General features: G+C 34.6%; 1 protein-coding gene across 4 annotated transcripts in view; it reads left to right on the forward strand.

Moving 5' to 3' along the window:
- SDCCAG8 (SHH signaling and ciliogenesis regulator SDCCAG8) overlaps positions 1–13,343 on the forward strand; it is a 116,986-nt gene that overhangs the window by 28,482 nt on the left and 75,161 nt on the right. For all 4 annotated transcript variants that reach the window (XM_031046267.2, XM_005146017.3, XM_031046266.2 and 1 more), the window contains 2 exons: positions 700–834; positions 4,058–4,174. In XM_031046267.2, coding sequence (XP_030902127.2) covers positions 700–834; positions 4,058–4,174 — 252 coding nt within the window. The remainder of the gene's footprint in view (positions 1–699; positions 835–4,057; positions 4,175–13,343) is intronic.

Below are 13,343 nucleotides of genomic sequence, written 5' to 3' on the forward strand. Positions count from 1 at the left end.
TAGACCTCTATGTTTGTCTTTGAATTCTTGTAAATTAACCTAGAACTGTCAGACACTATCATTTCCACTTAATAAGTTTCAGGTGTAAATTGTTGAGGGGTCACTGCCTCTGTTTTATTGTTACATTGTTTTAAAAACTCAGCAGAATTTGATCTGAATTACCTTAGATTTTTTAACATACTATTTTTATGGCTTTTGTACGTCATGCATTGATCTGTAGTGCTGAAATGCTTTCTGAACTTGAAAATTAAATTATCATTTGTGATTGCAATGACAGTTTTCTTTAGCCAGGGGCGCATGATTCAGTTTAAATCCATCTTCATAAGGGTGGGTAAGAAGGTGTTAAATAGTACTTTTACATCTGCAAGACTAACACAACTAGCTGCTTCTGATGCTTTGTCTGTACTAGCAAGTCTTGGAGACTAGTCCTGTTGATGAAAAGTTTAAAATAAACTACTGTGTGATAAATTAATTCAAAATAATTAATTCAAAATAAATGATGTTAAAATCATTTAGCTCTATTCTGTTACATTTTAAAATTATATTTCATATTTTTAATGTAAATATTTAACATTTTATTATATTTTTAATGCTATGTGTTTTGGCTATGTGCAGTTGCCTTTAAGTAGAAAGTCTCCCAAGATTTAGATCTGTGGTTGGTGAAGTTGCATCATTACAATGTTCTTGGGCTTTTTGCAGGTGACAGCCATGTCTGAGAATGTGGCCATGTTGGAGGCTAAAGCAGAGAGAATTACAAGGGAAAAGAACTCCATAGCTAACCAGTTAGAAGAATCACAACATCAGCTTGCATCTCATGAAACAGAGATGAATAAGGTAGGTGTATTTATAAATTGTTATTGAGCTTCATTTTCCTTATCGTTGTGATCTGAAAGATGAGAATTTTTTTCTTTCTGCATTTTCCTCCCTATTGGTAAAGAACATGCGATAAATATAAACTTCATTTCAATATCACAGGGACACAGTCTTACAAGTAAAATGATAACTTTTTCAAAAAGATAACTTTTTCCATCTGCCAAGTCCCCTTGTGATGCAAAAGCCGACCTTTCTACTTTGCAGACCACTGTTTAAAACTGTAATCCAGTGTTTCATTAAAAATTACATTTGGTGGGAATGAGACAATATATTAGCCAACACTGTCCCATAACTGATACCTCCGACACATGCAGTGCTTAAACAAATCATTGTTTTTCAAATACTCTCCGGTAGAATTTGTATGTATTATACTGCTTTATTCGTTAATACTGATGGTATGCCTTTTAAAAAGAGATCTTAGTAAGAATTATAGCTTAACAACCATCTATATATGTGCATCACTTCTGGGTGCTTCATTCAATGTCACAACATGAGAAAGAAAAACAATTGCCATCCAAAATTTATGCTGGGAGATGACACATTGTTAAAATGATTAGTTTTATTAGCTTAGTTTCATCATTCACTTGTGATAGAAATAGCTTCAACTTTGTGGAGATGAGGGGCTGCTAAATTTCTGAGAAATTTAATCTGAGAATTCAAATTTGTTACAGCCTCTTGAAATGTATAGACCTTACCAATAATCCTGGGCAAGTAGTCCTGTCTCCCACATCATAATTGAGAGGTTTTGGGGAGCAATTAATTTTTTAGGGCTCTAGAGACTTCTGGAGGTGTTTTCAACAGTTCCTGTCTTCCTCTGCTATTCTTCCTGGTAGAAATAGCTGAAAGTATTGCAGAAAATGTACAGCAAGAAGTCACCCAAACTTATTAGAAAATTTAATTCAACTTCAGGTGAAAAACAAATGAGGGAGCATTTTAAGACTGTCGAAGTGGTTCAATTTACCCTTTCTGAAACACACTTCTGATTTTCAGAGTGGGTTCACAGGTTACTTGCACCACTTACAGGGGTGAAGAGGGTAAGAAAGGTATTAGGTATAAATATCCATTGGTCTGGAATGAACAATTTTATAGCCTATTGATTTGAAGCTATCTCTTAGGAGAGTGACACTGTGGTTCCAGTCCCCTTATCATTTATTATTAATCAATACAAAGTTGAATAGGTGGCCACCTTGCAGTAGCTATGCTGTGTTTTTATTGCATTGTCCCGAGAGATTAGAAAACTGCATTTGTGTACTGAATTGAGAAGACTCAAACACCTTGGAGGAATGTTCTGACCATTGAGCTGTTGGGACTATGGGCATTGCCCTGACCTTTTTCATTGGCCATGTAAGCAACAACTGTGTCTGCTTGTGAATATGACTCTTATTTCCAAGCTCAGTTTGCCATTATTGCAAACAGCAAATAGTAACATTTTTCCTTTCGAGTTTTATCTGAAATACTTTTTTCTGCATGCACTAGAAGTCAGGGGAAGAAAGTTTGGAGTGAATCTCTTTCCTTCATTCTGAACTACAAGGAAACTAAGAAATCCATTATTAGGACAGCACCATCTGCTGATTCTTCTGCGTTATTCACTTTGTGCAATGTATGGGGGAGCCAAAGGCAAGGATAGCTGTATTTTTTTATTTCTTTAGATGAAGTGACATATTGCTCCTCTTTACATCCTTCATACAAAGGGAGGAGGAGGTAGAAAGACAGGATTGGCAATCTATGCAGTTGCATCTTAGGGTTTTTTTAGTTGCAAATGGTATTTCAGTATTAAAAAAAAAAAGAATCCTGCTTCAGAACTTTGCCAATCTTCAGAGTATTTGCTACCTTGTGTTATTTACAATACGGCTGAATTCACAAGCTATCCTTTGAATTTGTAAGTGATACTGTTTCTTAAAGTTGTGACAACTGGTTTTCTTTTTTCCTCAGGTGATTTGATTGTGGTATGCATATTTACTTTTACCCGTATTTTCTTTATAACAGGGAAAAAAATAGTGAAAATGAGATGTGAGACTAAAACAAAAATAAATTAATTGTGTGAGGAAATTGTTGAAAAACACAGAGGATTGTAGCAGCAAATTAAAAATGTGCATGTCTAGGAGGCAGGTCTGGTGAAAGAATCTAAGTGGGGCAGGGAAGCAGAGTGAGTTGGAAAGGAAGTTCTCCAAGACTAGCTGCAAGTAAACACATCTGGGTTCTTATTAGGGAATGTGCATGTATTTATGCTTGGTTAATTAAGGTGAAATGATCAGGCACAGATTGGAGGCGATTGCACAGGATAAGGACAAAAAGGGAACAGCTTATCCACCATCCTTCTCCATTCCCAACAGATAAGATCAGATAGAATCCTTTAACAAAATCTTAGAGTGGGAAATGGGAGAATAACATCCCTGTACAGCAGCCATGAACTTTGTGGGAGGGGTTGGTGTTGAGTGCTTTTTCCTTTTTCTTTCTGTCCTTTAAACCCTCCCCAGACTCTATGAAGTTTAGCTGCCTTCAGGTGGAAAGGAATGAGAAGGTATCATAACGAACATCCCAAACACAGTGAATAATTATTGCCTTTGTAGAAGTGAAACTACGTTTCTTTAAATGTTGGTTTGATCCCTTTTGTCTGGCCCACACACATGATTGAATTAAGCTGTGTTTTCAAAGAATTTGTTTTCAGTTTTCAGTAAGTCTATAATGCTCTGATCTAACTTTGAAAATTATTGCAACATGTAAACATTTTCTTTCTTAACAGTGGTGAAGTGGCAAGACAAGAAATTATGTCCTTATACAGGAGTGTGATAGATCTAGGTTTTGAAACTTTTAGGTTTTGAAAGTGTTGATTTTTTTTTCTTGGGATTTTATAGAGACTGGGAGAAGAATATAAACCCAGTAACTGTAGTTTGTTATTTTAGTAGCACATACATTTACAGCATAAATATTTATACTTGGAAAAATCTTGATCCAAATATAATTGAATCTAGAAGGCACTGAATATTTCAAACTTAATGACCATATAGAGCATTCTGATCCACCTTTTGATGTAAAAACATTTACCATATGTAGTCTTAAAATATCTGTAAATTAAAATATGTTGCATTTAAATGACCTGTAGAGGGCACCAAAAGATCTAATTGCAAATCCTGAGCTACTGATTCTTCAAGCTACAGATCATGTTGTCTGTATAATCTAACAGGTGTGTGGAGAAATGCGCTATCAGTTGAATCAAACCAAAATGAAGAAGGATGAGGCAGAAAAGGAGCTCAGAGAGTACAGAACAAAAACTATAAGGGAGCTTGAAATTAAGGACCAGGTAAGAGATAATACTGCTATAACTTTGCAGTTATTAGAAGCCTAAGTAGGGTTATTTCAGAAGCTGGAATGATTCGTTTTTCTAATAGTGGTCATTTATTACTGTTAAATGGTTTCTAAATTAGTGGCAACAAGCCAGCTATTACCATTAAATCAATACCTCTTGGTTATCTTATTCTTGTTGTCAGCCCTAGTATGTTCAGTTTTACATAATACTCATCCCATGCTTTCATGTAGAATTACTCTGTCATATGTATTCATACAGTGTACTTAAATTGTATGTACTGTATACATATGCTTATACCCTTTTTCTCACAAGTAAATCCACACATAATTACCTGTACATGCAGCCTGACAAAACATTAAAGACTTAAGTATAACCTAACAATACCAACAATGAAAATCATTTATCTTCCAGTTTCTTTAAAGATTTGAGATTAATGAATGCTGGGATTCATAGAAAGTTTAAAGCAAAACAAAAATAACCTTCTATAAAAAAATTACTATATTAAAATTCCACTAGGCATTAATTGTTGATTATCTAAAACTGTGGTTTATTATAATTCAAAAACCAGTACATGCCTTAAAGGTAGTCTGTGAGAAAGCATCCCATGCAGTAAGAAAGATTATTAGAGTAAACTGCAACATACTTGGCAAAGAGCTTGAACAGGTGTAATCTGCAGCTTTTGAAGTGCCCTTTTTATTGAGGTTCTACCTGTTTTTCTCTAGGTATTCAAACTTCCAGTTATTCCGTCATAAGTTGTGATTTCCACATGAGTGGATGTTTTCTGAATACACAGATGTATAAGATGCACATCAGGGTACTTCTTTTTAATATGCATTTTATTATTAGAGCAGCCTATCCAACAGGTTTTAAATAATTCTTTTTTCTTGTAAATAAGTGAACAAATCCATTCTTTTGTAAGAATATATGTAGGGAAAAATGCAGTATTTCTAAAATTATGTTTTCATTTACCAGTTCCCCGAAATCTTCTTGTAGGACAGTAAGTTTTTAATTTAATAAAGTACGATCTTAAGCTGGAAGCAATATTAATTCAAATTACAAACAGAAGCAAAAAATCCAAAAGAGAAGCTTATTTAATAAAATAACTCTTCAGTATGTATGGAAAAATCATACAGCACAGAAAAACAGTGGCCTTAAAGCATTTTGTTTTCAGGGTTAGCTTTTTTTTTCACTCTTGCATCCTTAGGCCCAAGGACACTTTGAAAAACAGAAAACAGGCTTGTCGTCTGTGTCTTGACAGATATCACAGATAAAAGAGTTGGCATAATCTTGGCATACAAATAAAACAAGATCTGTTTAATAAGATATTTGAAGAAGTATCTTGGATTTTAAATCCTGTTCTCCAAACTTGCTTCAGGATTGTCTTTTGAACAAATTGTAAAATTTAACAAAATATTTTAACCTCCTGTATCGACATACTGGTATTTTATTCAGTGCGGGAATGAATATACCAAAATGTGATGATTTATAATTTGATATGAATTGAAGCGATGGGAGGGGGAGTTCCTATAAGCAAAGATTATTAGAGTAATTCAGTATTTATGGAAAATAATTATATTGTTCAAATATGATTGTTGGTTCCTCAAAAAAAAAAGGAAAACAAACCATTCTGAAATTCTCAGGCTCAGCACCTAGCAGCTGTTTTGTACCTGTGGCTCTAGAAAGTTCTGTATAAGTTCTCATATTATTTAACATGGTGAAAGGCAGCAAGAGTGTATGTACGTTTTCGGGCTTTGTTTTTTGCGTGGTTTGGTTTGGCTGGTTTTTGGGGTTGTTTGGGGGAGTTTTTGTGTAGTTGGTTGTTTGGTGTTTTTTTGGTTAGGTTGGTTGATTGGTTTTGTTGGTTTTTTTTTTTTTGGGGTGCTTTTGTTAGTTTTTTTTTTAAAGCAAATTTTCACAAATGTTAGTAAGTCATTGAAAATTATTTAATTTAAATTAAATGAAAACAGTTTAATTGCATATACGTTTGTATTTAAAGAAAATCCTAAAATGCTTCATCTTACGTGGCACTTAATAGCAAACAGTAGTTGTTCTTTGGTCCCTCAGCCATGACCTGACCTTTTGGCTAAGAGACAGAGTTGATACCTTCCTTTGCCACCATCTGTTCGTAATAAATACTTTTTTTTTTTTAATAGAGAGACAGTAACATATGAGTATTTTCATATTAATTCTATGTTAACTCTATATTAGATGGTGCATTTTTCTTTTGTAAAAGCAAAGAATTCTATTTCATATTGTCTTTTGATATATACTGAAAGTGAGTTCACTGTTTCTTGAGGCATAGTTGTATTTTTAATTGTGTTTTTAAAAGATGTATTTTAGTTTAATCCTTTTTTAAAGTCACTATATGTAGAGTTATTCAGGTGTGTCAGAATAGGCAGAAATCCCCATATGTACAATTCAGGATCATCAGATACATCAGTAAATACAGATGTGGATTTGTTGTACACTGGTATTTGTAAAGTTCTTCAAAACTGGATTTGTATCAGTTAGGAAAATTAAAGGGAGTATATATCTTTGGTTTGAATCTCTTTTATTTTAGTGTCTCTTTTCCTATCTTTATTACTGAGGACTAATAACAAATATTGGCACCTTTGTATGATTGCCTATTAATAATATTTGACATGAATATTTCTTAAAACTTAAGAAGCAGTAAGCAATGTTATCATTTAAATTGAATAAGTGTTTTGTAATATCATCCATCATGATCCTGATTAACATTAGGATTATGAAGTATGGGGAGAGAGACATATACCAAACAGTTTCTCTACACAAAAACTGCATCTGTTCATCTGGCCCAGTATGTTGCAAAGTAGCATAACCTACTGCCCTCTCTTTTTGTCTCTCAGCCCTCCCATTGTGGATATAGCTGTGCTGAAATAACAGTGACTTACTTAATACTTTTCCTTCTTAGGAGCAAGCTTTGTAAGTTATACAAGTATAATGCCTTCATGGCAGTAAACTGTGTCCACACTAGGGGTTGTACTAGCACAGCTATATCAGAGAAAAGTCACGCCCTAACCTAAATAGCTGTTATCAGAACAAAAATTATGTGGCATATTTGACACAGCAGGACTTCACTTTTATAATACTTTTTCTGTGAATTTGGAAGCACTGCATGGCATAATTTGTGCATTTTTAATAGAAATCAGACTTCTGACACCATGAAATCGTTTTCTCAAATTAGCATCACTTGCTCTTTTCTGCTCTGCATTAGAAAAATAAAAATGAATTATGCTGTTAATAATTTGCTTTTTGTTTGTCTGTAAATCAATTTTACTTGGTTTATAAAATCTTGCAAGTTTTAGCATGTGAAACTGAAAACAGTTTTGCAGTGGTGGTTCATGTAGTCCCAGCCAATTTGGATGTCATCCTTATTAGATTGTTCTGACTGGTAGCATTGCACCACTGGGAGTTGTGGTCTCCTTGTAATAAAGCAATAGGACATATTAAATCCAGCTTCAGAAACTGAGGGTTTTAAATTTTATTTTGCCATGTTTTGATGTATCAGATAAATTCTTTGTGTACAAATAAATCCAAGCTTGTAATCTTAGCCTGTAAAAAGTCATTCCTTTAATACTGGCATTAAAATTGGGCAAACACAATTTGAAGCAAGGGATTACAGAATTCTGTTGCCTACCTTGTAGGTGACAGAAAGAAAAGCTCTAGAATGATTTTTAAAAAGTTCCCTGTATGGAAGGAAGTTCATGAGCCCAAATAAAAAGAAGTTGGAGCGTCACTGATATGTATAACCTATACGACTGGAAAGAGCTACACATCAAAGCATTTTTGTGTACTATGACAGAGCCTAAATGATGTCTCTGTACACTATAGACTGACAATTTTGCATACAAATAAAAATCTGGCAAAATTGCTGTCCAAATGCATTTTGCCAAAGGGTATTTTGGGAATGTTTATCTCATTTGTCATAAATCCGTGATTTATAGTAACCTAATTTAGACACTGTAAGCGGAGAGATTACTGACTCTGCCTTCATCAGAAATAATGCAGGCCAAGAATTTGGGTATGATCCTGGAAATGCTGCAGAGTGCCTGATGCAAGACCAGTGCAACCTTCTAAAGACACTGATTCACTGAAGTATCTTTAGAATAGGTATCAGGCTTCCATGAGTCAGGCTTTGAAATACTATTTTCTTTTTTCACAAGCTGGGACATTCAGGATATCACCAGATGTTTCGAAACTTTGAAGTTTTAATAATACTGATTAAGATATGTTAGGATTATGTGTTATGTGTATTTGTGTAATGGTCCTATACCTACAATTTTGTGACTTCATTACTTTAAAAAGGTGCTCTGGAAGTTCTATTTTGAAAGGAAAATCTGTTAAATCAATAAACATTCTTGAATACTCTTTGGCAGGGAGGAATAACTCAAGAAGATAGCTTGGAACTTTTAACATCAAATTTTCTTACCTGGTCTGACCTTGAATAGCAAAAGGTCTTCTTACCTGGTCTGCCTTAAAAGTAGCAAACCCAAATTGCTATTGGACAAGAAAGCATTAAGAAAATGTGATAACCTTTGCTGTACTGAGCTCTTTTTAATGTCTCATTTTCAGTTTGGGGCATTCAGTGCACCAGTTTGAAAATGGGTAAGTAAGGAGTAAAATGATAGTACTTTATGCCTTGCTTTGATAAGGCATATCTTACCTGTTCAGCAGAAACATCATTCTTTTTTATAACTGAACTTACTACCTCATTTCAAGATTTTTGACGAAAATCGTTGATCTACAACATTGATCTCTAATATGTAACAAAAGAAATGTTTAATTTCAATTGTGATATAGCTTCTGCTGCTGCTCTGTTATAGCACTGCTCTCCTCTGTCAACCACACATTCCTGAAGTATCAGTGGTATGAGCAGCCTTCATTAATTTTTTTTGTCATGTTTCCATAAGAACAAACCTTGGGACTGGGATTCCCAGTAGTAAAATTTTCTGTTGCGGTGTGTATCTATGTTTCTGTACTGGTCTGCTTCCCCTAAGCAGCTGGCCTGCTAGGAGGAATGACCCAGTTGGTAACCGGGATTTTATTGTTCACAGGTGTAGTTGGCCCATGTAATCTTGACGCAGGTTCTGTCATCCAGTGTGATGTTACCCTATCAGTGTGTGGAAAGAGAAAATCATTTATGTGCATTAAATATTATTCAAAGTAGGAAAAGAATTGCATAGTTCTTGGTATACTGTTATAAGCATTGGTTTTCTTCTGTTGTTTTTTCTTTGTTGGGGTTTGGTTTTTTATTTTTTTCTTTGACTCAGAAGTTAGTTGCTTTATCAATAGTCCTTGGCCCAGTGATCAGAAGAAAACAAGTGTAAAAGTCTCTGATTGTCACTTGTTGATTGTCACTGCAGAGTTTTTCTTCTCAGCTATTCCTTAGTGATCTCCAGGAAAAAAACAATCCCACATCAGTAATCTGAAATATGTGTCTTTGAAAAGATAAAGGAGGAAATTTTGTTCTCTCCTATTTTTCAGTAATGAAGTGGGAGTAATCTCCTTCCTTTTTTTTTTTCCCCATGCATCTTTCTTTCTCTGAAATTCCTTTATCATCAAGCAAACCATCTATTTTGCACCACCCCATTCTTCCTGTCCCCACCTCCCAAGAACAGTCCATTAGGAAAACCAAACCAAACTCTTGTTCCACTGTGGAACAAAATCACTTTCTTATCTCTGCTGATGGCTGCTGAGCTAATCTCTAGTACAGCTATGTTGTCTTTTAAAATGTGACTGTAGTAATATCCATGGATTTGGAAGTTTTGTTTGTGAAATAGTATTGCAGTCCAAATATTTTCAGGGAAATAATAAGGTAAAATCCTCATATAGCATGTTTCAGCCATTCATTCTTGTCTGTTTCCCAGGGTATTATCCACAGTATCCAGGGGCCGTGTTGCTCTTTGAGAGTAATGACAGGCACCTAAGATTATTGCTAATTAAAAAATTGTGTGTGTGTGTGTATTTATATATACTTAGCAGCATGATTTTTTTCTTGCTTCAGCTAACAATTACAGATAGGAAGTTTACTTCAACAAGACTTAAGGATGTGTGCATTTTAGAGCATCCCACATACGTGCTGTTCCCAGGAAGTGCTTCCATCACCCCTACTCTTCCTAGCAAACAGCAGGGTCCTGTCTCTGTTAATCCCTAATCTTTTTGGAAGCAGAGGGTGTGTGGCTGTTGACCTTTGCTTAGGTAATGGCTCTCATCTTGAGGCTCTGCCTTTTAGTGGAGTACATAGGGTGTCACAGTACTGGGGTGTCACGGTACTGCCAGGTGCCAGTACATTTCTTTGCAGTACAAGTGACAAGGTGGTCACAAAACTATTTCTCTTTGAGGAATAGCCCCACCAGATCAGGCTAGAATAACAACCATCCAATAAGTTGCAGCCAGTGTTGCTTGCCTAGGTTATGGCTTTGCTTGTCTCTCTGGTCTTTAGAAGCCAAACAATTTGTGAGGCAGTGGTAAGGAAAATCTGTTAAAGGGGTGTTACTGGGGTTATTTCTTGTATTTCTGCTCACGCTAGTTGCCTTTTTCATGAAAGGTTTTCAGATTCCTGTTTTGGGCTAAATGATTTGTACAATCTGCAGTTGTCTTATGTTTTTTGTGAACTGAACTCTGAAAGAGTTCATCTTTGTGGACTCTTTTATATCATATTTTGTACTATTGATTTGTGTATCTTCTTAACTTTATAATAAATCTGCTTCCAGAAAGGAGGTTCTCCTTTAAAACCAAGTTTAGTTTCCGTAACTGTGTTGTTATCCTCATTCAAATTTGAAGGCAGCAGTAGTTCATACAGAGTGCAGGAGGGAGAAAAACGTTGTTGGGACATGGCAGGGGTTAACCTCATGATGGCCTTAACTCTCTTTAAAAAAGTTGGATAGTTTTTCAGGTGCAATATGCTGTGTCAGATGGCCATGCCTGGGAGGTCTGAGGTTTAGAGACCACTCAGAACCTAGAGTTGCTTGATTGATATCAGGATTAGGATAGAAATGACTGCAACTGACCCCTGCTGCATCAGTCCATACTGATAGACATCTTTCCTCCAAATAAAATATCTCAAATTCTTGCTAATAAAACATAGTCTTGTTTTGTTGCTTTTTAAAAAACACTATTTTTTGTATTATTATTATTTTTCATAATAGGGTATGATTGTTCTGTCCCTGATTAATAAGTGTATCAGAAAGTAAAGAAGGCAACATATTGTGATCAGTGTTAAAGAGTGCTAAAATTTCCTGGTACTGTTATATATAATATTTAAGTTTATGTGAATGGCCATATTGGTGGCACCTATTGGAAAGACCTTAATTATAGCCTCAGTCCTATGCAGTGATCTCATTGCTTTGAAAGGCTACTTTAGTAAATGAAACTAAGTATGTGAGCATGAGGCCTGTAAAATTTTACTGTGTGTTAATTGAACTGTACTTGCTTTTATAGATGTTGATTGCCTTTTGGGGATGTACCTGCAAATATCAACCACCACAGTAATTATACTACACTTTTTATTACTATATATTTATTCTTCTAATTTTTCGGTTCTATTTTATGCCCTTTAAAGCTTTTAGTAATGATGACGAAAGTAGTACAAAACAAAAAGAAAGTACTGTAAATTCACAAAAACATTTTCTTCTTCCAGAATTATTTTACTGCAGAATTTGGGCAATGGTATAGTCAGTGCACAATTTATTTTACAGGTTATATTGTGTCTTTTCTTACCTGATGTGTGAGCATACTAGAATAATAGTGGATGTCATAAATCATTTGGGTTTAGTATCTTCTTCATTTTTTAAAGGTCTTTTAAAGTTGTTTTTGCATTTACTTCAGAGTACAAGTTCTTTTATCACTGCTTAATCATTCTCATTTGGTTTTCTTTAGGAAAAAAAATCCACATTTGTCTTCTCTGTCAGTTTGCTCCTTTTTAAAATTCTATGAAAAACATCTGCTAGTTTGGAATTTAAAGTTGCATTTTTCTGTATATAATAGAATCAGCATCAGTATGAAAAGACTTAAACAATTATTTTAATTTTTAATTTAGTTTGTTTTGAATGAAATTATTATTTCATTTTATAGAGATAAAGAGATGTCTGGTTAATTAAACAGCACATTTTTACCACATACATAAGTATTGTTAGGTGAAGATAATTTCAGATAATTTATGAAGAGGATATTTGAAGGTTGATCTCATGTTTGAGAAATCATCGTTTATGTTTTCCAGTAAATTGCATTTATGTCACTGAATGAGCATCTTCAGTGTGTTCACCTAAAAATGCATTGTGAAAATCAGAAGATAATTTGTAAATTCATCATAAACTAATAAATGAGAACTGCAACACTTAAGTGCTTCCAAGAAAAAATATTGAAGGGTCCTGTATGCTTCAAAGTGGAAAACTTAAAATATAAAGTGTTAATACTGAAAAAAGAGTAATTATTTTAGAACAAAATCTTACTGCAGTGGTGTTTCACTATAGCTTTAATTTTTGTTTAGTAAAACTTCTTTCTTGTAACTGAATGGGGTATGCATGCAGAATTATGCTGATGTGTTTCAGCTTACTAATAATGATATTTCTCTTCCTGAGGTTTTGCCTGCCATCTTGCAATGGCAAAGCGCCTGTTGATATTCCTGTGAGTTTACAGACAACTGCAGTGCAAGACAGATTAAATAGTACTTTTAAAATTATGTGCAGAAGTAGTAAGAATATTAAAGTTGTGGAGTTATGCACCAGAAGTTGCCTGTTCCAACCTTAATGTAGTCTTGTTGTACGTATGCATTATGATAATTCTGTTCCTTGTTATACTGAAAATCTGTTTCAGATTTTCTTAAATGCAAGATTGTCATCTGTCTTTTTGCAATTCTGTGCTCCATCTCTTGTCTCTCACTTACATTGAAAAGTTAAGTACCTTGAAGAAATACTCTCTGATCATGTTGTAAAAAGCTGTATCACAGGTGATAGGCACTGAGGGATCAAATTAACACTGCATGAGAAGCAGAGTTGTCAACAAAATACTTCAGTTGGTGCTTTTGTTTCTGTTCCTCTCCCTACAATTACACTGGGGCCCAGATAGCAGCTACAGAACTGCTTGTAGCTTTCCCGTAGAAGAAATGGCAACTAAACGTAACAGAAAAAGTAGTTTGAATCTG

The sequence above is a fragment of the Melopsittacus undulatus genome, chromosome 3 (assembly GCF_012275295.1).
Source record: "Melopsittacus undulatus isolate bMelUnd1 chromosome 3, bMelUnd1.mat.Z, whole genome shotgun sequence".
Taxonomy (NCBI): Eukaryota; Metazoa; Chordata; class Aves; order Psittaciformes; family Psittaculidae; genus Melopsittacus; species Melopsittacus undulatus.